Raw genomic sequence first — 22,452 nt, forward strand, 5'->3', positions numbered from 1 at the left:
ATTCCACTGGAATGGGGATTCAGAAGCACAATAAGCTTTTGTAACAAAATTACCGTGGTCTGACTTCTTGAGCAGTAGGGAAGATGAGGGTTCCAACTGTTTCTACAAGGAAATGTAAAAGATGATGTTAATCTCTGGTTCTGGCATTTCATCCATTAGAGATCAGGCTTAAAATGAAATTTCTGGCCTCCTTCGAAGATTATTTTTTTAACAGCAGATAAATTGGTTTTGCCTGTAAGCAAGCAAGTTATCCTGTAGACTATTAATGGAGATAAATTAAGCACCTTCATTGTGTTAAAACTGAAGCTGTCTTAGTTTCTTAGTAAGAGGGATAAATCATTGCATTTTCCAAGCAAAACTTTGTCAAAATAAAGAAATGGGTGTGCCACAGGCCCCACAGCAGTGCTGTGCTGTGCTCTGCACCCAGACAGGCTGCTGGGAGACAAAGAGCCCAGAGGTTTGTCCTACTTCTAAAGAAGTCCCATCATTACTAGTTAAAAATAGACAAGTTGCACATAAACAGTCAAACATTAAGATATAGTTATTCTCTAGATTATGCTTTGCATTACTTCATTGAAACCAGATAAAAATAACTGTTTTCTTTCTTTGTTCTTTTTAATTAGGTTACAGCCATCCCTCTCTGATCAAGCTTTTACAGCAGCCACAGAACCTGGTAAGTGAATTAGAACATGAAGTACCTGAAGGAGTTCTCTATCTCCTTGTTGTGGGCTCTTTTTTTCTTAGACTGATAGTGAATGCTAATGATTCAATTTAATTCATGATAGGATCTTCTTGCTTTACTTCTCACTAGATGAAAAGAGCTTTGTAGTGTTTAAGACACCAAAACCTCTGGGAAGTTTTACAAAAAATAAACATTTGGGTGGTGCAAGCAGTTGATATGTTTGCAGACACATTTAAGTCGTAATTCAAACATAATGTCTCAAATTAACCATTTTAATAATGTTTTCTGAAGAATTTTTGAGCATGAAAGCAAGACCAAAACCTTGAGAGAGAATGCAGTATCTTGGCCATGGTGCCCTACATCTGGTGTGCTGTGGGAAGCATAGGGTTTGTTTTTATAAAGTTTTAAGGGGAGAGTGGCTGATTCCTGTCTCCTAAGTGCATTCCAGCAGAGCAAAGAAATGCAGACATTTGAGTTTCCTGAGCTGATTTCCTTTATGGAATACTCATGTCTTCAGGTGAGAAATTCTACCTTTCCCAGGACTGAAATACTTCAAGTTTAAAAAAACAACCCTCCCCCGCAAAAAAAACAACAACAAAAAAAAAAAAAACAGGACTGGAAATGCTGGAGTTGTCAAAGGCAGATCTGGATATTTTGGAAGGTCTTACTTACATTAATTCATAAAGATGATTTCTGAGAATAATATCCTCACTATAATGCAGCAGTAAGCAAAGTCAGATTTAAAAAACAAAACAAACAAAAGTCCCAAAACCAGTTAAAAAATCAAAAAGCCCTGTTGCTGGTGGCAGTTGGTGATTTGCCCAGTGGGGAAGGGCAGGTGACACTTCTGGAAGCCTGCAGTGAGGGAACTCCTCCAAAGTCCCACATGAGTGGCACAACTTCAGTTAGTGCTAGCAAAGGGATTGGTGTTTTCCTGGAGGGACTTCTTGTTTGGTTTGTCTGTAATGCTCCACATACCCTCTCTGTGGCCAGCTCTAAACATTAAATGTGCTTCTATTTCTTTGAGCCCACAGCAGCTCAATGTCAATGTTCTGTTTTTCTCAGTTCTGGGTATGCCATTTACTATAAAATTAAAATACACTTTCCTGCTTAATGGCAGATGTTGTCATGTGACAACCCATAATCAAATTCACAATGAATTTGTGGTCTTCTCTCTTTAACTTGATACGAAAATTTAATTCTCAACTGAGATAAAAAGTCAAGATTTCTCATGGCTACTAAACAAAAAGTTTGTGTTAACCTATCATTAGCATCCTTGCTTAGGTTTTTTTTTAGCTTGAGTCTGTTGAAACAGTGTTTTGGAAGTAAGACACTTAAGCAATTTAGAGAGTCCTAGCTCATCCAGTGTTTCTGTCTTGTGTGATAGTTGTTTTCCCTGAGAATGCTGATGAAATGTCCTTACAGGTGCAGGGTGACCACTTATGCCTCTTGCTGTGCCTCACACATGTTGGAATGAATGAGTATTGGTGTGGAGGAGGACTGAAAGATGCTGATAAATGTGCAAGCTTGAGCTGCACTGAAAAATGAGTGTTTTGGGGAGGTAGTGTGTTCCCTCTGGAGACCCATTGAGACTTATCAAAGCTCAACCTTTAATTTCTTGTTCAACAAGAAAAACAACAAACAAAAGAAAAGGGCAATAAAGCTGCTTGGCAGTTGGCAAATTTATTGAGCTTGTCCTTCTCTGAGAAAATTTAATTTAAAATAAAGAGTAGCACAGTATGAATCAAATAAGATTACCCACAAAGACTAAGAGCAGCAATGAATCAATTTTAATCCATGACACAATTTAAATTAATTGCATAAATGTGACATTCATCTCCATTAGTGGACTGGGGAGGCTGAGGGGCTTTTTCCAGTGCTGCTCCTTAGAAACCCCTGTGTGGGCTGCAGGCTGCTGTTCCCTGACACCAAACTTACCTTTCCCAAAGGTGTGAATCCTGATGTGGGCAGGTTGCAGCACCACTGAAATTGGAAGAGACCTCAGGTGGTCTTGGCCAACCTCCTGCTCCAAGATGGGTGGCTGTGAGATGAAAGCAGGGTGCTCAGGGCTTTATCTGGGACCTTGAGACCTCCAGAAGAGCAGCCTGTTTCACTGCTTCACTGTTCCCTTCCTGCAAAACCTTTTCCCTATACCCAAATCAGTACTTCTCACGCTTTGACTCATGCCCATGGCTTCTCATCTCCCACTGCAGAGCCTGGAGCCTGGCTCCACCTTCCCAGTGTCCCAAAATGGTCTGTCTTGAAGCTCAGTAAGGATGAAAATGCTGCCATCCTAACTGAATTTAGCTACTCAAACTGAAAGCAAGTAACGAAGATTTTAAAGCATATTTCCTATGTATAAAGAAAATGGAGATTGAGCAGGTAAAATGGCAATATTGAAGAGGAAATGTCAGTGTGAGTTAGCATGACCTTCCCTAAGGTGTCCTGCAAGAATAAAGTAGAAAGGATTAGACAGAAAAACATATGCTAAGGTAGGAATAGTAATCCCTAGCTTAAAACTTGTGCCATGACACAGTTTCCTGCCTGGTATTTGTGGTTAGAATGGAATGAAATGGAACTGCTTTGATATCAACATATTTTCCATGTGATAGTAAGACCTATTAATTTCTCTTCCTTTGTCTTTTTAGAGCACTTTTATCAACAGACCTGCCCTAGGGATTTTACCTCCAGAGAACTTCACAGAGAAACTGCATGAGTCTTTGTTATCAGTAAGTTTGAGATACCCATGGACTGATCACCATTATTATCATTGCTGTTATTATCACTTTGCACTGTACTTGTGTTCAGTATTTCAAGAATAATTTTCTGTCTTTGCTGGCAGGTGGCTCCTAAGGGCTTGTCACAGGTGATGACCATGTCTTGTGGATCCTGCTCTAATGAAAATGCCTTTAAAGCAATATTCATGTGGTACAGAGTAAGTAAAACATTAAGATATTTTTGTAGGTTCAGATGACAAAATGGTAAAATAATCAAAATTGTTATTGCAAAACAAAGTGAGGCTTGGAGGTTGTCTTGCTCATGATGTTCTTTATATCCAATCTAGTATAAAATTTTTACTAAAATGCCTTCATCTAAGCTTTTACTTTATATTCACACAACTTTAGAAGTTAAAAAGGAAAGGAAATAAAGAAAATACAGATTGTAGTCAGTATGTGAAAGCCATAGTCAGGGTCTTCCTTGACTCCAGTCTCGAATACCAGCATTACTGGTTTATGGTTCAGCCATAAATGCATTGGTTACAGCTACAGGAACACTCATGTTGGGTTGTTTGGGTTTTTTACAGAACAAGGAGAGGGGCCATAATAATGTCACAAAAGAAGAACTGGAATCTTGCATGATTAACCAGGTAACATTAGTTCTTTACCCCACCTACAGATGTACCAATGGTTGGGGCTTGGAAGGGAAGATTGGGAGGAAAAGTTTGGCTTGCTACATGTGAAGTGGAACCTGGGCTTTGTACATTTTGGAAATGGTGAAATACAGACTGCTCCCAACAAATATCAAGGAGTCATCAGGAATGCATGGGGGTGCAGCACAGGGGAGCCCCAGCCTCTCCTCACTGAGCCCCCCAGGCACAGGCACCCTGTAAACATGTGCTCCTGATCTGTGTACCAAGGGGTGACTGTGCTGCGGGCTCAGCCTTGTCTGAGCTCACCCGTGATGTCAGACCACAACATAAAACCGAGGCTTTGGCAGCATTGGTGCTGGGCTTTGGGGCAGGTTCAGGGGGTGACCACTGTACCTGTTGAAGGGGAGACTGTAACACTTTGTGGTTCCTGATGGAAGAGGAGCTCAGGGGGCAGCAAGGGGGATGTGAGCCCCTCTCTGACCCCGCTGTGTGCTCTGCTTGCAGCCCCCCGGCTGCCCTGACTACGCCATGCTCTCCTTCATGGGCGGCTTCCACGGCAGGACCCTGGGTAAGCTGTCCCTTGTGTCCCCCAGCTCACTGAGCTTGTCCTTAGACACATAGTGCCACTGGAGAAGCTGTAGGTTCATTAAGGTTTGCCTTGGGAGCCCCACCAGCACTGGAATGTTTGAGTGACAGTAGGAATTGATTTTATGTTTTTTAAAAAATTCTTTTCAGACAGGCTCTTATTTTCATGCTGAATCTGCAGTTCCCTTTTTGTACTTGTAAAAATACAACTCCTGGGGTAAAATCACTACAAACATGCTGTCCCTCACTTTGGCTGGTTTATATCAGCTCAGTCCCTGTTCTAAGCATGTTACCTGAGAGAGTTGTGACTGTGAGCTTTGTGAGTAGTTGTCTTTGGAGGGATGAAACCCACCTTGTCTGAGCAACCTGTTCAGACTGACAGAGCTTCTCCTGCTCTTCTGGAGCAGTGCATGTGGAAACTGATGCTTAAAATCTAGAGCAATCCATTCAAGCCTGACTAAATCCAATTACACAGTATTTCAGAAGACAGTAAAAACACAGAGCAGTTAGGAGAATTCTACAGTCATGCCATTTTTTACCTCCTGGTAGCTTTTTTCTTGTATTGTTCGTAGATGGGTATTAATTTAATTTTTCCCTCTCTGGGCATAGGTTGCTTAGCTACAACTCACTCTAAAGCAATTCACAAACTGGACATTCCCTCACTGGACTGGCCTATTGCTCCATTTCCAAGACTAAAGTATCCCCTGGAGGACTTTGTGAAAGAGAATCAACAGGAAGAAGCCCGTTGTTTAGAGGAGGTAAAAAATTCCTTGGCAGCTCTCTGTTGTTTTTGATTTGAAATAATGAATAGTGTTGGTAGGATTAGTGCTTTTCACTAAAAGAATGTTTTCAGGGCTTGGAACAGCCTGTGAGTGCACCAGCATTCACTGTTGTTTACAGTCAGACTCTTCTCCCTGCCAGCTTACTGGGAATACAGGGCTGCATGAGTGATACCAAAGTGAAATTTCACCCTCAGAACTTCCTTGTATCTCAGTGAACTCATCTGCCAGCTCTTGCCAGAGGGCCATGAGCTGAGAGATAACCCTCTCTGCAGAGAGAAACTCTCTGGAGGGAGAAACTCTAACAGTATTTCAGCCTTTCCAGCTTTTCCATGGCAGCTTCTGGCATAAAGCTGATTGTGCAGGGTTGGACCTGTGGGTCCACTTAGCCAAACCTGCCTGACTTCAGAGAGCACAGAAAGCACAGCAAATGGCTTCCCTGGGGCTGCTCCAGGGTGGCTTTGGTGGGAGAAATGCAATGCTGGGTGCCATTATTTTAAAAGCAAACAAACCAACCAAAAAGCCAAATGTTTCCTTAGCAAGTCTGTTCTTGGTTTACTGGCCCCCTTTGGAAACCATTGCTTTGCACAGCCTGCAGGGGCTGTGGCCCTGAGGACTGTGAGGGGGATTTGAGGGGGATTTCAAGCACAAACACACCATTAATTGCAGCAACTGGCACTAGGAGGTTAATGAGAATTATCTGTCAGCCCCTTACAAGATTTCTGCACTATTTCATCTGATTAATTTTAATATATCTGAAGTGGGTGATTGGAAAAAGTGAATTTTCCAGATTACCTCTTCTAGTACATTAGCAGAGTTTTGGTTTCTGACACAAAATCTATGCCCTTCCATATCACTTAGGTGGAATGACAGCAGTGGCACAGTGAGCTGCAGTGGTGCTCAGCATGCTGCCAGCTGAACCTGCCTAGAGCTTTCACAACACTGTAGATAAATGTACAGCTAGTTACAGTGTGATTAGGGCATGACTTAAACCCATACAGGAGCAAGAAGGCAGTGTTAAATGCTGGAGGAGCCACTAGTTAATCCTTTGTGCCTCCTGGTATCTTTATAGCTGGGAATGTCCATGCAAAGTTGTAGTTCTGATGAGATTTAATCTATCTGGGGGGAAATGTACAAATGTTCTGGAAGGAGGATGTACCATAAATGTTTGATTCACAGGTGGAAGACCTGATTGTAAAGTACAGGAAAAAGAAGAAGATTGTGGCTGGAATCATTGTGGAACCAATACAGTCGGAGGGTGGGGACAATCATGCTTCAGATGACTTCTTCAGAAAGCTGCGAGATATTGCCAGAAAGGTAATAAAACATTTCTCTGTCACAAAGTTTGGACAAAATAGTCCATAAAAACCCCACGTTGCCAGGTGACATGAGGAGCTCTTTCAGCAGAGTTGTCTGAAAAGGCAGCTTTTCATGCCCCCTAAACTGACCAACTCATGCTGCTGGAACTGCCTCTGTGCCACATAATGGCCAACTCCAACTGGCAGCAGAGACTTCATATTTCAAACAAAGCCCCTAGAAATGACACTCTGCTTCCCTCAGGGGCTTTGAAAATGCCACCTCTGCTCCTCCCAGATGTTTTCAGGTATCCTCTAGACATGCTCAAGACTATATAAAAACATGTACTTGATGAGTACGAGTAGAAAATAAGTTTCTAGTGCCTTCCTGAAAAAACAGCTGAATTTTTAACTGTGAAATCTGACGTGAGTGGCATTGGTGGAGGGGTTGAGGAGAGGAGGTTGGGGCAGTGAAGGGAGAGGAAGGAGGGGTGTTGCCTGTGATTGGCTTGAGTTGATGTGTTCATTAAGGGAGGTGTTTCTGGTTTGGGAAGGAGGGCTCACATTCCCTGCTCCTCACTCTGTCTCTGCAGCATGGCTGTGCATTCCTGGTGGACGAGGTGCAGACGGGAGGCGGCTGCACAGGAAAATTCTGGGCCCATGAGCACTGGGGCCTGGATGACCCAGCTGATGTGGTAACGTTCAGTAAGAAGATGATGACAGGAGGATTTTTCCACAAGGAGGAGTTCAGGCCAAATGCTGTAAGATTTCTGATGAAACTTGAACTCTGTGCTAGTTGGTGACCCCCTGAGGAGGGACTGTAACATCCATGGAAGGGACAAGGTTTCCTCCAGCAGTGCTGGTTCAGCTGGATGGGGCTGCTGTTTTACAGAACCTTGCTGTGGGCTCACACAACAGTTGTCATCACCTCTTCACTTGTATTCCAGTTGTTGTCAGTCACCAAGGTCATAAAGCTGGTGTGGGGAGAGGAGAACTGGGTTAAGCCTAATGGAATAAAACTTCAGCACAAAATCCAACCACAAACTGACACCTTCTCCTGTAGGGCAACTTGAGAATTTCAGAGCTTGTATGTCAGCATTACAGATTCTGTCAGCAAGATTTCTTCTTTGCACTAATGACATTTTAGATGTAATAATTTTTTAAAGTCAAATTAAGGGGAAGAACATAAAGCTTGATGTAAAAGCCTTACAGATGATGCTGATTTCCTTGTTATCTATAGCTGTGTTTCAATGAGATGTCAGAGTAGCAAGGCAGAGTGCACTAAATGAAGTGAACATCCTGTGTTTCAGCTCAGCAATGGGGTTTTGCTTTACAACATAAAAAGGGGGATTGATGAGATTAGTGCATGCCTTTTCATACACCACATGTTTGCACTGCCAGTGTGATGCCTTGCTTTTCTTAATTTACACTAATTTGCCTGTTAACATGTTCCACAACTCTTTTTCCACCCTTTCCCAAGCCCTACCGGATTTTTAACACCTGGCTTGGAGATCCATCCAAGAACCTTATGCTTGCTGAAGTCATTAAGGTTATTAAAACAGAAGACCTTCTAAACAATGCAACCCATGCTGGGAAAGCACTACTGACTGGGCTGCTGGATTTGCAGGTAAACATCTGGGAGGATTGTAGGTAAGAAGGAGAAATTTGCTGCTGAAGTAGGCTCTGACCTCATCCAGTTTAAACACTTGGACTGAGGAACTCCAGCTGGAGTCTAGACCATTATAACTTCAACACAGGCCTGAATAACTCTGTGTCCCATTTGGAATTGAAGTAAACTTTCTTTTACTGACTTAAAAAATGCTGGGTTTATATAGCTTAATCCAATAGAAAGGGTGATCCCCAAAATGTCTGAAGGTATGTGCTGCAGTTAATTGAATTACTTTGCTATAAGGTTTTGTTACTGTAAGCAGCTGGTATTTCCTTGTCCTAAAGTTGTTTTTAAAGGAAGGTGTTTTTGTATTTTGTTCTGCTGGGCTGTTGCAATAAGAAAATTGTATCTTTTCCTCCCTTGTTTAAGGGAAATTCCTTACAGCTTCTTCTGTGGGGCTCTACAGAGAGGCATTTAAGGATAGGCTTGCAGGTGCTCACCTCCCAAGGGCATTTTGCACAGAAGAATCCCAAACACAATCTCTGCTCTCTCCACACCTTTAAGACATAGCAGGCAGGAGAACAGAAAATACTACCATCTCATACTTTGGAGGGCCAGGATACAACTAGTCCTGACAAAAGATTGCTCTTCCAAAAGAAAAGGATTTTGATTGAGAACAAGGGGTGCAGATGCTACTGGCAGGTGTCTCAGTGCAGGGTAATAATGAGCTGGTTTCTAGCCCCAGTGCCAATGGTTTATGCTCAGGTTTTCCTGGAGTCCACTGTAGATGTAAATAAGGTGTGTAAATAATGTTTGTTCCAAAGAATATTTTACTTGGGTCAGCTTCATTCTCCCTGCCTGCTTTGTTGGGCTCTGCAGGCTGAGCAGGACACGAGGCCATGTGAGCCACGCTGCACTCCAGCGGAGCGAGGAGGCAGCAGGGTTTCCACCTGGCACAGCCAGCCTTGCCACCAGGTGCCCTCTGTTGCAGCACCTGCCATGTGCTTGTCTGTCCTCTCTCTGCAGGCTCGTTACCCCCATCTCATCAGCAGAGTGAGAGGAAGAGGAACATTCTGTTCATTTGACACTCCAAATGATGCAACTAGAAACAAGTTAATTACAATAGCCAGAAACAAAGGTAAGAAACTCTGTGTGTGGATGAGCTTCACATGATAAACAGCAGCATTCAGTGTGAAAGTAGTGCTTCACATTTTCCTTTTCATATCATGTATGAGTATTTCAGTGTCAGAGGACAGTACTAAAATGAAAAGGTTGGATTTAGACTTTGCTGGAAATACTTGTCAGAGACCTCAGAGCAGTCTGTTGCATGGTGTGTACATTTACCAGTCTCTGCAGGTCTGAGCTTACTGGAAGAGATCTGTGTAGAGCATGAGTTTTTGTGACATCAGGTTCAGAGTCCTCTTCAGTGACTTTAGGTGCCCATGGACGTGGCTTGCTTCTAGAAATGGGAAAGTTAGAAGAAAGTTAATGTCACTCAGGAAAGCACAGGGAAGAAAAACTATGAGTTTTATAAACACGTAATTCCTATACCTAGGAATACCTAATGGTGAAATACAAGTGCCTAAAATGGGCCCAGATCTACAGTGCCATCCCTCTTTTCCCACAGAACTGGTGACAGCTGCAGACAGGCCCCAGGTATCAAGAGGGGAACCTTAGGATCCACACTTAACATTTTCTTTGAACTCAAATGTGTGGGCCCTGTGTTTGCTGCTGTCTGTTTTTGTTGTTACCCCTGTCTCTTGAAAGAGGCAGGCAGGGTGTATCTAAACTGTGGTGAAACCAAAATTTTAGAGTGTAAAAGACACAATTTTTTGTTCTTGGAAACTAAGCCAGCAGGAAGAGAAGGCAAATGGTTTGTTTCATGGTAAACCAAGACTCTGCTTTGAGGCAGGGTAAGCTTAGCTTAGTTATATGGGTTCTCACTGCTCAAACATTTCTAAGAATTGATTTTGGGCTAAAAAGTGCATTTAAAGCACTGCAGGGAGAGGTTTCCAGGCACTGAGACACTTAAACTTCTTGTCATTAAAAACTAATTAGTTTAAAAACCAATGCAAAGAAACCTCTGGCACCAAGATACTTGACCAGGAGAGTACTGCAGCTCTGAAATCTCAGATGCTGTTTGAGCTTTGTGCTGGATGGATTCTTGTAATTGCTATCAAGATACAATACTCCAAGTGTTTTATAGAACAGCTCCAGGCACCCACAGTGTTTTTCTAAGCTGCAGTGAAGCTTGAGGCCATTCACACCACAATGTGCTGTGAATCATGGTGTGGCTAGCAGGATTTGGGGAGCTTCTGTTGGCCTTCCACAGCGAGGCTATTGTCATTCAGAGACCTGAATTTTTCAGGATATTTGACAAAGATAGAAATTACTAGAGGGCCTATTCTGTTCTCATTTCAGGTGTTGTTCTGGGAGGCTGTGGAGACAGATCCATCCGTTTCCGTCCAACACTGATCTTCAAGGATCACCACGCGCACCTCTTTCTGAACATTTTCAGTGACATCTTAGCAAACTTCAAGTAAAAAGCAGTTCCCTCGCACTGAACAGCTGATTATGAAATTAGTTTGCATTAATTCATGTCTTCTCTACTTACAGGATAAGTGTAAAGTCATAAACTGAGGTTTGTGTTCTGTCTGTAATCCTGCCCAAGGCAAGCTGCTCCATGCACACGCGCCCCAGGCAGAGCATTGGCACTGGTCACCAGCAGGTACATGCAGCTGTCCCTCACTGTGCATACCCTAGAAAATGTGGCCTGGTGCATTCCCTAGAACCTCCCTCTTCTGGCCTGGGCCATGTTAACTGCAGAGTCCTCCCTACAGACATGTCCCTGACTCTCCGGTGTCTGAGCAGGGCCTGGTACAGTCTGTTTCCACAGGTGACCCTGGTAGATTTGCGTCCAGAAGCAGCAACAAGTGTGGCCAAACGCTCAGAGCCACACACCTGCCACACAGAGTGCCGTCCTCTAATGGCAGCTGGAATAAAATCGGTGTTTCAAGGAAAGCTCTGCTTTCCACCACTGCCAAGCACAGTATTTTACAGAATAATTTCCAGCTTTATTCCTTCGAGTACAGGCATCTGCCACACCAACTGCATCAGGGCACTGTCAGCTCTGCCCAGCCTGCACTCACTGCTTCACTGGTGCCCTCAGCCACACCTACAGAGCTGCAAGTGGCACTGAAGCCATTGTCCTTTTGTCCTCATCATGGATGGGTTTTAAAACTTTTGACTTCTCTTACAAGCAGACTTGTACAGAGAAAACCCTACCCTGAAGTATGTAATTTGACAAAGCTTACTTGAGAACCATGCAAAGCACATTCTTCCACTTCTGCCAGCAATCTAGAATGATTCCAGATTATTTTCCCATTTTCCCAGAACACACAATAGCCATTAACTTATCTATTGTAACTTCTACACAAATACTTGAGGTATTTTGTAAAACTAAAGCAGAAATGCCATTTTCTGGTATCAGAGCCACTACAGTGAAGGACTAGTCCTGACTGCACATTTATAATGCAAAGTAATCTATTTTTGTTCTAATAGTATATTCTAAGTCATCGATAATGTCAGAGATCTTCTAGAAAGCCACACGATCAAAAAATGTGTCAAGAGTTCATTTATTTGTTTCTCTTCAGAAAATTGTTTTGGATGTCTCTTTACTGTTTGCTGAAGGCTGACTTGAACTAGATCTGGTGCCTTTCTTTTTCTTTTCCCTGGTGAGCATCTGGATATTGTTTACTAAGTTTAACTTTTCGTTGTGCACCAAAAAACAGGGACCACAATGGACATTTACAGTTGCCCTTTCAGGACCTGACCAGAGTTTTTAAGTACATAATAAGAGACAGAGAAGTTAAAAGATTTACATGTTTAATACAGCTACCAAAATGTGAAAAGGTTCCTTACCTGCTTTGAGAAGTGTTAATCATGGTTTCCCCATTTTAAAGTACTTGTATTGGGAAACTCCAGCACAATCACTTCTGCCAGCTTAAACCCAGTGGGATTTCTGTAAGCCTCTGCAGAAAGCAGAATTCTGGTGCCAGCTGGGCAGAACCTGAGCAGGTTTTTGAACAGAGGTTGTAGAAATCTGGGGAAAGGACCAGTAAAAATTGGTGTTCAACAAAACTTCATTCTCATCGCTGTCCTCATAAGTGTATTATCAGTAAAAGGAAAGTCAAACCAAGAACTGGATTTGACAGCATTTTGGGAATTAGTTTGTTCAACATATCAGTGCAGTAGTTTTAGTGAATGTCTCTAGCAAGTCTTGTACTTTTACAGAAGCAAAGGTCCAGTAATTTGAAGTCTTACCACATCTTCACTTTTATTATGACTACTCTAGGTGTTTTTATAATTTTTACTGACACTCAGTAACTATATAATTGTGTACAACATGTTGATGAAATCATTAGAGAATACATAGAAAGCACTGCAGCTGAAGCATATAAAGTTAATAATTGTTTACAGCATACTGTGGACAGTGCCAAATAAATGTTTAAACAAATACTTAAGTACACTTCATGGTGTAACTAGTAACTGTACACAGATTCATAACAAATGACATCAATCGTGTAATCAATATTCTTAAATAAAATATTTATAATTGAACTTCTCCAGAGCTTTTCATTTTACACCCAGTACATGCCTAAACTGAACCATTAGTGCATATTAAATACATTCTGATGAAGCTAAACCTCAAAAAAATTGTGTACCTGCACAGCCCACTGTATTTTGCTGCCATGTTTATGCCAAGGAACATTTGGATTTCTTTTGATAATGCCATGCTACACAGTGTCAGACAAAATTTAAACTCACAGAACCCCAGTAGGGAAAATTCAATATGAGAAATAGTAATTCAGGGTTACCCTGTGCACTTAAATGGCAATTTTACTTAACTGGCTTTGCTGATCTGCCACGAAACAGGTTTCACTACACATGAGGAAGAAAAAGGGAAAGAACACTCCAGATTAGTGGTGAGAGTCAGTTTATTTTCCAGTTTCAGATGAAGTTAGAACTGGGAGAGGGTTGTACGGAGTTACCTTGTTTCTGACAATTCAAAAAATGTGTTACATTTTATACATGATAGATTTGGTTCTTGGGTTTAAAGTCCTCATTTCTACTGAGGTTTTGGAAAAGGAGAAGTCATACCAGTACTGTGGAATAAGACCACAATCCTTCATGGAGACAGGTGCTACTTTTCCTGTTGCCATGAATAATTAATGGAAATTTTTGCAAGAGGCTCCTGAAATATTGTCCCAGCCTTTAACTAGGCAGTTGAGCTGCCAGTGTCTTTTGTAGCACACATCCTTGTTTTGCCCAGTTCCATCCTCGAGGGCCCTCCTGAGGCCAGGACAGCCCACACACCTTCCCAGCACCCTCAACTGCATGAACATGTGAGCATGCCTCTCTCTGAGATTCAGCAGTACCCATCACATGGATGTACCAGACCAGCTTTTATTTCCAGAGGCTTCCTAGCCAACCTGAAATTAGCTAAAAGGAACACTGAGTTTGAAGTGTGGATGCTCTGGCAGGTTGTGCATTTCATTTCAAGAGCTTTCTCATGCTCCATAACAACCAAAGAGGCCAAATGAAACAGCCAGGGTCAGCCCCAGTAATCTGGCCTCCCATGGCACATTCAAAGGACAGTTCAGGCTTGGAATGCTGTGATGTTACTGAATCTGACATGGAACAGACACTCCTCACACCGTACACAAGCTGCAAGACCTTTAATCCAGTGGGCTGTGCTTCACCACTGTGACTTTCTACACTGGGTGCACTTACAGCAGGCTTTGCACAGGAAAACGACAGAGATGTGCAGTTTGGTAAACTAAAGCCTCATGGAACAATAAGCACAATGAACATGCAACATGGAAAATCACTGGAAATGAGCTGCTGTGTCACGCAAGTTCTCCAAATATTTGAGTAAATTTCTCTTTGTCTACAATCTGGCCATACTTAATTGTAAAGTACAAAGTATCTGTACTGTTAGACCGTTTGAACTGGTGAAGTAGCTCGTCCTTGCTATCTCCAACCTCATCCAAAGTCACCACTGTCTCTATGGGACAGTAAATATCATTACGTCTTCCCCAAAATGTCAAGTGAGCCACTCTGACAGTTTGTCCAGTTTCACTTAAGTAGATTAATCCAATAATTCTTCTGAAAAAGTAGCTCATACCATACAACATTGCCCCAGCGAAGACAGCGATGCCGGTTGTGTAGAAGAGGACATTCTGAGACACCTGGCCCTGCAGGTAGAGGTAGCAGATAGGAGGCAGCATGATCATGGAGGTGGCAGTCTGCAGCAGCTTCAGTCTCGACAGGACTCTGCAGTATTTTATCCCTGGGAACCTGTAGACCAGTTTGAACTCTTCTGTCCTCCCGTCCACAGCCTTCTGCTGGACCACAGCAGCAGAGGCCGAGTGGTACAGACACACAGACGGCTCTTGCAGTCTCCTGAGGTCATTACTGACACCACGAACTTGCTGGGTTTGTGACTGCAAACACTCCCACGAACCAAAAATCCAGGGCAGGCGAGCGTCTTCCCTTCTCCATGGCCTTGTCCAGAGCTCCTTCCGTAGACATCTCGCAGAAGCTGGTGCCGTGCAGACTTTAGTCCTCGCTGTGCAGAGCCACGCCTGTAAGGTAAGATCCCCACAGGTCATCATTTGAGTCCTCTTTAAAACCCAATCAGTGAGCTCAGAGCTTGCCCCTCGGGCGCCAAGCCTCAGCTCACTGTAACCTTAAACCAGTGTTTAAACCTGAAAGCAGTGTTCTGACAGGAAAGAGTTTGTGTTTGTCCCTGCAGAGGGAAAGCCCTGCTAACCCGGCTGCTGTCAGTGAGCTCAGTGACCGACCCTCACACACCCCGGCCGCTCCCTCAGCAATGCTCACTGAAAGCTGCTTCTACCTGGAGAAATCGGCCACTCGTTATCACCACTTAAACAGCGATTTTAGGGAAACAGAAAAGAAAAGCGGACTAGGCACGATAAAGGGGAGGAGAGCACGGGGAACGCGCAGAACTGAAGAGAAAAGGAGGAAGGGAAGTTCCGCGCTGTCCCCGCCATGCTGCGACCCGCGCGGGCACGTGTCAGTGCAAGGACCCGCCACCCAGCGGCCCGCGACAGGATGGCGACAGAGATGGGGAACGGGAAAGGGCAGGAGACGGTGAAAGGGACAAGGAGGGGAATGGGGAACAGCCCAGCCGGCACCCCGGCCCTCACCGCCGCCATGGCCGCGCCGCCTCACCGCGCCTGCGCCCGCCCCGCGCGCGGCCCGCCGGGAGGAGCGGCCCCGCCAGCTCCGGCCATGGCGCCACCGCCCGCAGCGCTCTGCCTGTTCGACGTGGATGGCACCCTCACGGCCCCGCGGCAGGCGAGTGCGGGACGGGGCTGCGGGCCCGCGGGGAGTGCCCGGGACAGCACCCGGCGGCCGGGATTGGACGCCGCGGCCGGGACAGCACCCCGCGGCCGGGACAGCACCCGGCGGCCGGGATCGGACACCGCGGCCGGGACAGCACCCGGCGGCCCGCCCGCGGGGCCCGGTGTGTGCCGCACGCCGCGGGCTCCGCGGGCGCACTTAACACATTTAACGCCGCTTAAAGACCCGCCCGGTGCCGCGGGGTTGGGCTGATTGTTGCGGCATGGAGGCGCTGGCCTCTGGCAAATCTGACGGCTCTGTTTTGGACCCCAGAAAATCTCGGCGGAGATGGCGGCGTTCGTGCAGCGGCTGCGGCAGAAGGTGAAGGTGGGAGTGGTGGGCGGCTCGGACTTGGCCAAGATCCGCGAGCAGCTGGGAGAGGACGGTAAGGGCCGGGCTGATGCAATCCGCGCTCAGGGGCCCGAGGGGAAGCCGTGGAGGTTGAGCGGAGCCCCGTTCATCCCCCTCTTCCCTTGCTTTTAGTTGTCTTCCCGCTGCTGGTGTGTTGCACTCAGGCTGTGGGGAGCGACTTACCGGCATTTGGAAATCGCAGCCTGTTTGTACTGTACAGGTATCTCGATGTCAAATTAAGCGATTGTTACTGATGGTGAAATCCTGCCTTGGTGACAGACCCTTGGGAGGGCTTTTCCGCACCGCTGTGTACAGTGGAGGTGTGTGTGTGACATACACGTGGGGATTGCTCAGCTGTCGAGCACATCCCTCGAGCCCCTGATTTTGTTCACTGTGGGGTTATGATGCAGCCATGGACTCTTGCCTTAGGCCTTTATTCTTAATGGTCTTCACTTAATCGGTGCCACTGACAGCTCAGAGTTTGTTTGCCTTCCAAGTGGTCTCCAGTAAACCCTATCGTCTTGTGTTGTGCTGAGACTCACAACTCCCAGACATCTGCTGAAGATCAGTGACATTGAGGAAACAAACCTCAAAGGGCAGTGTTTGACTTGCTGTCTATCCAGGCCGTGTGCCAGGTGTTTGCAGTATTTGAGGTGTTTGGTCATTTCTTTACATTTAATGCAAAGAGTCAAATGCCTCTAAGTAAAACCACATGTAAGTCAAACAAATGACTTTGACTGGCATTAATCTTGATGCTATGCTGCTGAAACTTTCATGCTTTAGGAGCTAATGTTTGCTCTATTTTAACCTATTTAACATTTAAGACAATTCTGCTTTAAGCATGTAGGGGAAATGATGAGTTGTTGTCTTTTTGCTTGTTTGCAGTGATTGAAAAATATGACTATGTGTTCCCAGAAAACGGCCTGGTAGCATACAAAGATGGGAAGTTCTTGAGCAAGCAGGTAAGCATGAAATTTCCAATAGTGGAAAAAAAAATTTCTAAACAGGGTTTTGATTTATTTGTACAGTGTAGTCCTTTGTAATCACCCTTCCAAAGACCGAAATTTCTGCTGCTTTCGTATGTTAGTCCTGTTAATGGATCATTCATTTGGCATGTAATGTTTAACATAAATAACAGAGAGTAAACGTTTAAATGAAATTCTGGCTGAATTTGCTGCCTTGACCAGCAGTTTCAGTTTTCTGCAGGAACAAGCTCCATTTTTTCATGCTTGGCTATAACAGACATTAAATGCAACTTTTTGTTTAAGGCTGCTGCTTGTGGCACACAGTTTCCTTTTGAAGCAGGTACAAGTAGGAATCATACTGAAGGACAGTTTGGTGTTATAAAGTGAACAAAAAGAAAAATGAGGGCCTTTAGCTAGTACCATGTGAGCATCAGCTAATGTTGCTGATTGAAGGAGTGTTTGTTTCTCTGTGGTGTTAACCATGCCTGATTACCCAGTGTTTGTGTTTTCCATGTGCCTTACTTTTAGAATCTCAAATTCTCGATGCTGGGTTGAATGGTGTTTGTTTTGTTAGAGCATTCAGGGCCACCTGGGTGAGGACATCCTTCAAGATATCATCAACTACTGCCTGAGTTACATTGCAAAGATTAAACTGCCAAAGAAGAGGTATGTGCACACAGACATAGTGTGGCTGTGTTCTCTGTGTGGGATATAAAGCTCAGCTCAGGGTGCTTGGCAGAAAAATGAGTAATTTCTGCTTAGGGAACAGCACTGGGTGTGTGAAACAGGGCTCCATCCACACATACAAAGAGAGGTTCCCAGCTGGAGCACAGGGTTTGAAATACTGATTTAGCACTTTTATGTCAGAGGGAAGGAGATTCAGTTTTGAAGTAGGAGTGTTCCCTTGCCACGTTTGGAATTCAGCAGCGTAGTGTTTTCCAGAGATGAGAGGTGCAGCCAGACCAGCTCTGTGTGATGTGTGAGCTGCAGCTGACTCAGACACTGAAATGCACCATGGCAGGCAGGGCAGGACACTGCTCACATTGCTGTGAATTTTGCAGCTTCACCCCAAAACTGACAGCCTGGCCTGTCAGGCTCTGAGGTTGATGGGATGCTCCAGTCACACTTGTTAAACCAAATCATACCTTTAAAGGTCAGTAAGGATGATGTAGTGATTGCCAGATTCTAAGTCAAAAGACTTACTGGTGCCAGAGTTCTGTGTGCTTGGGGTTTATGCATACAGTGAGACAGCTGATTCCCACTGCCTTTTGAATTCAATGGAAATGTATTGTGATATTTAGTGTTTTGAGCAATTTTCTCACCTATCTTCTGTCTTGTTCATCGATTTCCTTGCAGAGGCACCTTCATTGAGTTCCGAAACGGGATGTTAAATGTGTCCCCCATTGGAAGAAGCTGCAGCCAGGAAGAAAGACTTGAGTTCTATGAATTTGATAAAGTGAGTTACAACTCCTGAAAAGTACACAGCTCTCCTGGAGGAGGCAGTTATGGCCAGGTTATGATTTTTAAAAAACTTTTATAATTTGTGTCATTTCTTTTAATTTTAATCCTTTCCATGTGGTTTAACCAATATCCTCATTCAGACTTCAGGGAATATACAGTGGGGTTTTTTTTTGGTTGGAATAGCAAAGATTACTTGCAGAAGGGTGGGTTTGGCTCCTGTTTTTAACCCAATATCCAGGATACTGAACATCCTGCTTCTATACATGGGGTTTCTAAAAACTGTCCTGGGTAAACCCCTGCCCTCTATAGTATAACCAGCCTGAGTCCAATCAAGCCAATAAAACCATTCTTTTTAAGAGGTGTTTTTAGGTTATCTTTTCATTGGTAAATCAACACAGCATATAACTGATGTTTGGTTTTGTTTTCTTCTTTTCTTAACAGAAGGAGCATATAAGAGAGAAATTTGTAGCTGATCTACAAAGAGAATTTGCAGGCAAAGGCCTCACATTTTCTATAGGTAATATTTTAAAAGAATGTAATTTAAAACATCAATTAATTTAAATTTCATTTAAGTTATACTCTCTTATGGTTGTGACATCCCATCTCATTTGTGTGACAGCTCTTTCTGGGGGTGGTGGCAGGCAAGACTGAGACTTTTTCATCTCAGGCTTTTATTGGGACATTTTAATTGAAATCCATCAACAAAGAAAACTTAATTTCTTGTCATCAGTTCATTGTCCTTTAATGTCAGTTGTGTGACTGATTCTGCTCATTCTGAAGCATATTAGATGCTTTGGATTAGTCAGAGTTGTTTCTGTGAATCAGTTTTGATCAGAACTACACCCTCAATGCTGTTCAGTTGCCCTTGGTTCTTCAGCTATACCTGCATTGTGTGGGAGGAAGGAAAGAATCCAAAAGCGAGTGCAAGCTTAAGGAAAAAAAAATATAATAAGGGGGAATAATTTTTGATGCATGTTTTTCTTTTTTACCCTCTCCTAATGTATTACCACACTCCTGCCTTTTACTTTTTCAGAATTGCAAAGTAAGGTTGGCGTTAGTGCCAAAGCACTAAGGCAAAAGTGAACTGCAATGCAGCTGTCCTCCTCTCCTTTATGTTGTAAATAAAAACCTTTTGGACACCTGCTTCAGCTGGGAATCATGCACCAAAACCTTACTGGTGAAGGCCAAGGGCTCAGAACTGGAGCAGCTCTTGTCCTGTTAGGCTGTGCTGAAAGGGCTGATTTCTTCCCTTTCCTACTCTGAAAGCCTTAGAGAGTCTTTTGTCTACGATTTTATGGCTGTACATGTATCAGTGGCTGTGTTCATGTGTCCTTTCTTTCTAAAAGGAAGAGGTTAAATATAATTCTTTTTAAAAGGTTCATTTGGATAGCAGTGAGTATTTGGGAAAATGCTCAGACTTTGTCAAATGGATAAACAATCTCTGAATCACAGCTATATGTCTATAAAACACCTTCTGTACTTGCAGGACTTAACTCCAGGGTCTCACAACATTTCTTTGTCTTCTTCAAAGCTCCCTTTGCCTAAAATCTTACCAAGTGTAGGTTTTTTCCACTTCCTCTCCCTTCAGAAATACATTGTTAAAATGGAACAAGTCTTGGTTTCTCTCTCTCCTAGGAGGGCAGATAAGCATCGATGTGTTCCCCAATGGCTGGGATAAAAGGTACTGCTTAGGAATTGTTGGCAAGGATGGATACAAGACTATTTATTTCTTTGGAGACAAGACCATGCCAGTGAGTACATTTGTTTGATAAATGGAGAGCTGCTGTAATTAAACCTCAAGGACTGTAGGTTCTAACCTTATAACCTTAATCCTGACAAGAGCTGCAATCAGGATATAAATGTGTGTCTGTGTTTAGCTGGCTGCAGCTGGGATGTTTCCCTTCTGTTTCCTGAGGTGGACACAGGGTTACTGCCTTAATAGAGCTTGTTTTAAAATTGAACTTCTGTAATTCTGTTAAACACCTAGGTGACATGACTGTGTGGAACTGATTGTCCTGCTTGGTCAGTGTAGATTGATTCTTCTTGTTGTTCATTAAGCATATTTATTTCCTGTCTTATTTAACACTGTGCCTTTGCTGACTACTGTGTCTGTCTCCACCTGGGGAACTGAGCAGAGACCCTTGTCCCTCATCATGGGGCAGAGCTCTGCAGGGCAATTCAGAGCCTTTTAAAAATCCTGAACAGAGAACTGGCAAGAGCTTGTGAGGGCACTGGCAAGCACAAGGACTTGACTGAAATCAAAGCTGTCTGAATATAGCCAAGGGACAGTGTCAGGCTAAGTTTTAAAAGGAAAGGCTTAGTTTTAATGGTACTCACAGTTATAAAACTCTTAAATCACACAGGACTTCATAAATTTTAAAAGGTGAAATTTTATAAGAAAAAGACAAGCTTGAAATGAAAGTTTTTTTTCCCCTGACATCAGCTGCAAAAGTAATCACGTGTCCCTCTGGCACAGAGCTTACAGACAGTTCATTTTAAACCCTCTAAGTGGCAGTGCAGCATTTCCAGAGAGTTGCAGTGCTAAGATGCTGAGCCCCATGAAAGCAGTTTTGGCAAACACAAATTGGGGAATGAAGCTATGGATGTGGGGGACCTGTGCTCATACAGGGGCAGTGCTCTTGTTCACTGAGCCTAAATCACTACAGGCCCTTGGAAAAAGTCCATTATTTCTCTATTTCCCCTCATGTGTCCTTTTTTGTGTGTATGCTTTATGTTAAATAAAATTAAATCCTCTTCTGCTTCCAGGGAGGGAATGACTATGAAATTTTCACAGACTCCAGAACAGAAGGCCACAGTGTCACATCCCCACAGGATACAAGGAGAATCTGTGAAGAGCTGTTTTTTAAATAAAAGACTTGAAGAATTCACACTTCCAAGACGGTTAAAACTTGAAACATCATCTTCCTTCTGTATTGCTTTTTTGTAATTGGTCAGGAATAGCAGGTGCTTTGCAGGTCAGTCATTAGTGAAGGGAAATATTTTAATTGAAGACCCCTTGCTGACTGGGGGAGCACAGCAGAGCTCATTTAACACCATCCTTTCAGTTTCCATTCACATAAATTGTTTTCTTTTTACTTGATTGTGGGGTTTGGGTTGGGTTATATTTTGCTTTTTAAGATACCTGTAAACTTCCTTAACTAATTAATTATAATTTAGGGAGGGAAGGAGAAGCATAATCTGCCTCTAGTTGATTCACAGTCTCAAAATTTGCCTCCAAGGCTTAATCCCTGGTTTTTTATCTTGAGGCTGTTTTTTAAAAGATGCAGTTGTTTGTTTTAAATACTTACCTTGTGCTAAATTAATTAACTTGAATTATAAGACAAGTTGGCATTTTCTTGTCTAAAACTGGAAGATGAGTAGAAGGGAAAGGTTTTATTTCTTCCTTGGGTTGGGAAGATGGTACTGAACCAGAAGTCCCTGACTGTCATCCCTGGGGAATGCTGGACCAGCTGGTGCCAAAGTTCCCTCCTTGGGGAGGGATGGATGTGGTGCCAAGGCACAGTCAGGTCATGGTACCTACACCCTTTGCATACCAAATCTAAAAAAAATCATTTGTAAAAATTATTTAAAATAACTTCAGCACATTAGGAAAATAGATTTCTGTCACTTTGTGATCATTTTCTGAGATTCCTGGTTAAGGGTAGGTGAGATTTTTTGCACTACTAAAATTACCAAATTATGTTTGTATGAAAATTCAAGTCAATGCCTGACACTCTGTAACTGTTAATAATACTTTTCTCACCTGGTATTAGGAAAGTAATCTTGAGGATGAACGGTTTGATTTACTAAAGGAGAATAAAATCTGATTTTATCATGAAAAAATACTGTTTCAGTTTTTCATCTTGGTAAATAAAATACTTAAAGCAAACCTGTTGCATGCTGCCTTCTGTGGAAAGAAATGAGTAA

General features: G+C 43.4%; 3 protein-coding genes across 6 annotated transcripts in view; 2 read left to right on the forward strand and 1 right to left on the reverse strand.

Annotated features, from left to right (window-relative positions):
- The window catches only part of ABAT (4-aminobutyrate aminotransferase), a 48,888-nt gene extending 35,948 nt beyond the window's left edge, over nt 1-12,940 (forward strand). For all 3 annotated transcript variants that reach the window (XM_015642602.2, XM_015642604.3, XM_015642603.3), the window contains exons 6-16: nt 624-673; nt 3,331-3,411; nt 3,525-3,617; nt 3,987-4,049; nt 4,557-4,620; nt 5,247-5,395; nt 6,596-6,733; nt 7,305-7,472; nt 8,192-8,338; nt 9,347-9,458; nt 10,742-12,940. In XM_015642602.2, coding sequence (XP_015498088.1) covers nt 624-673; nt 3,331-3,411; nt 3,525-3,617; nt 3,987-4,049; nt 4,557-4,620; nt 5,247-5,395; nt 6,596-6,733; nt 7,305-7,472; nt 8,192-8,338; nt 9,347-9,458; nt 10,742-10,863 — 1,187 coding nt within the window. In that variant the 3' untranslated portion in view covers nt 10,864-12,940. The remainder of the gene's footprint in view (nt 1-623; nt 674-3,330; nt 3,412-3,524; nt 3,618-3,986; nt 4,050-4,556; nt 4,621-5,246; nt 5,396-6,595; nt 6,734-7,304; nt 7,473-8,191; nt 8,339-9,346; nt 9,459-10,741) is intronic.
- Nucleotides 12,941-13,299: 359 nt separating this feature from the next.
- TMEM186 (transmembrane protein 186) lies at nt 13,300-15,591 on the reverse strand. The gene is made up of 2 exons (XM_015642606.3): nt 15,553-15,591; nt 13,300-14,967 (listed from the first exon to the last, which is right to left on the reverse strand). The coding sequence occupies exons 1-2, from the start codon at nt 15,559-15,561 to the stop codon at nt 14,230-14,232; spliced, it is 747 nt and encodes a 248-aa protein (XP_015498092.1). The 5' UTR covers nt 15,562-15,591; the 3' UTR covers nt 13,300-14,229.
- A 10-nt stretch (nt 15,592-15,601) lies between these two features.
- PMM2 (phosphomannomutase 2) lies at nt 15,602-22,414 on the forward strand. 2 transcript variants are annotated; one of them, XM_015642607.3, is made up of 8 exons: nt 15,602-15,703; nt 16,022-16,133; nt 16,985-17,061; nt 17,639-17,730; nt 18,421-18,520; nt 18,967-19,042; nt 20,161-20,276; nt 21,292-22,414. In XM_015642607.3, exons 1-8 carry the CDS (start codon nt 15,638-15,640, stop codon nt 21,394-21,396), a joined length of 744 nt encoding a protein of 247 aa, XP_015498093.1. In that variant the 5' UTR covers nt 15,602-15,637; the 3' UTR covers nt 21,397-22,414. The 2 variants fall into 2 exon arrangements, with proteins under 2 accessions (XP_015498093.1, XP_015498095.1); XM_015642609.3 differs by lacking the exons at nt 15,602-15,703; nt 16,022-16,133 and adding an exon at nt 16,326-16,419.
- The last annotated feature ends 38 nt before the right edge of the window (nt 22,415-22,452 follow it).

The sequence above is a fragment of the Parus major genome, chromosome 14, assembly GCF_001522545.3.
Source record: "Parus major isolate Abel chromosome 14, Parus_major1.1, whole genome shotgun sequence".
Taxonomy (NCBI): domain Eukaryota; kingdom Metazoa; phylum Chordata; class Aves; order Passeriformes; family Paridae; genus Parus; species Parus major.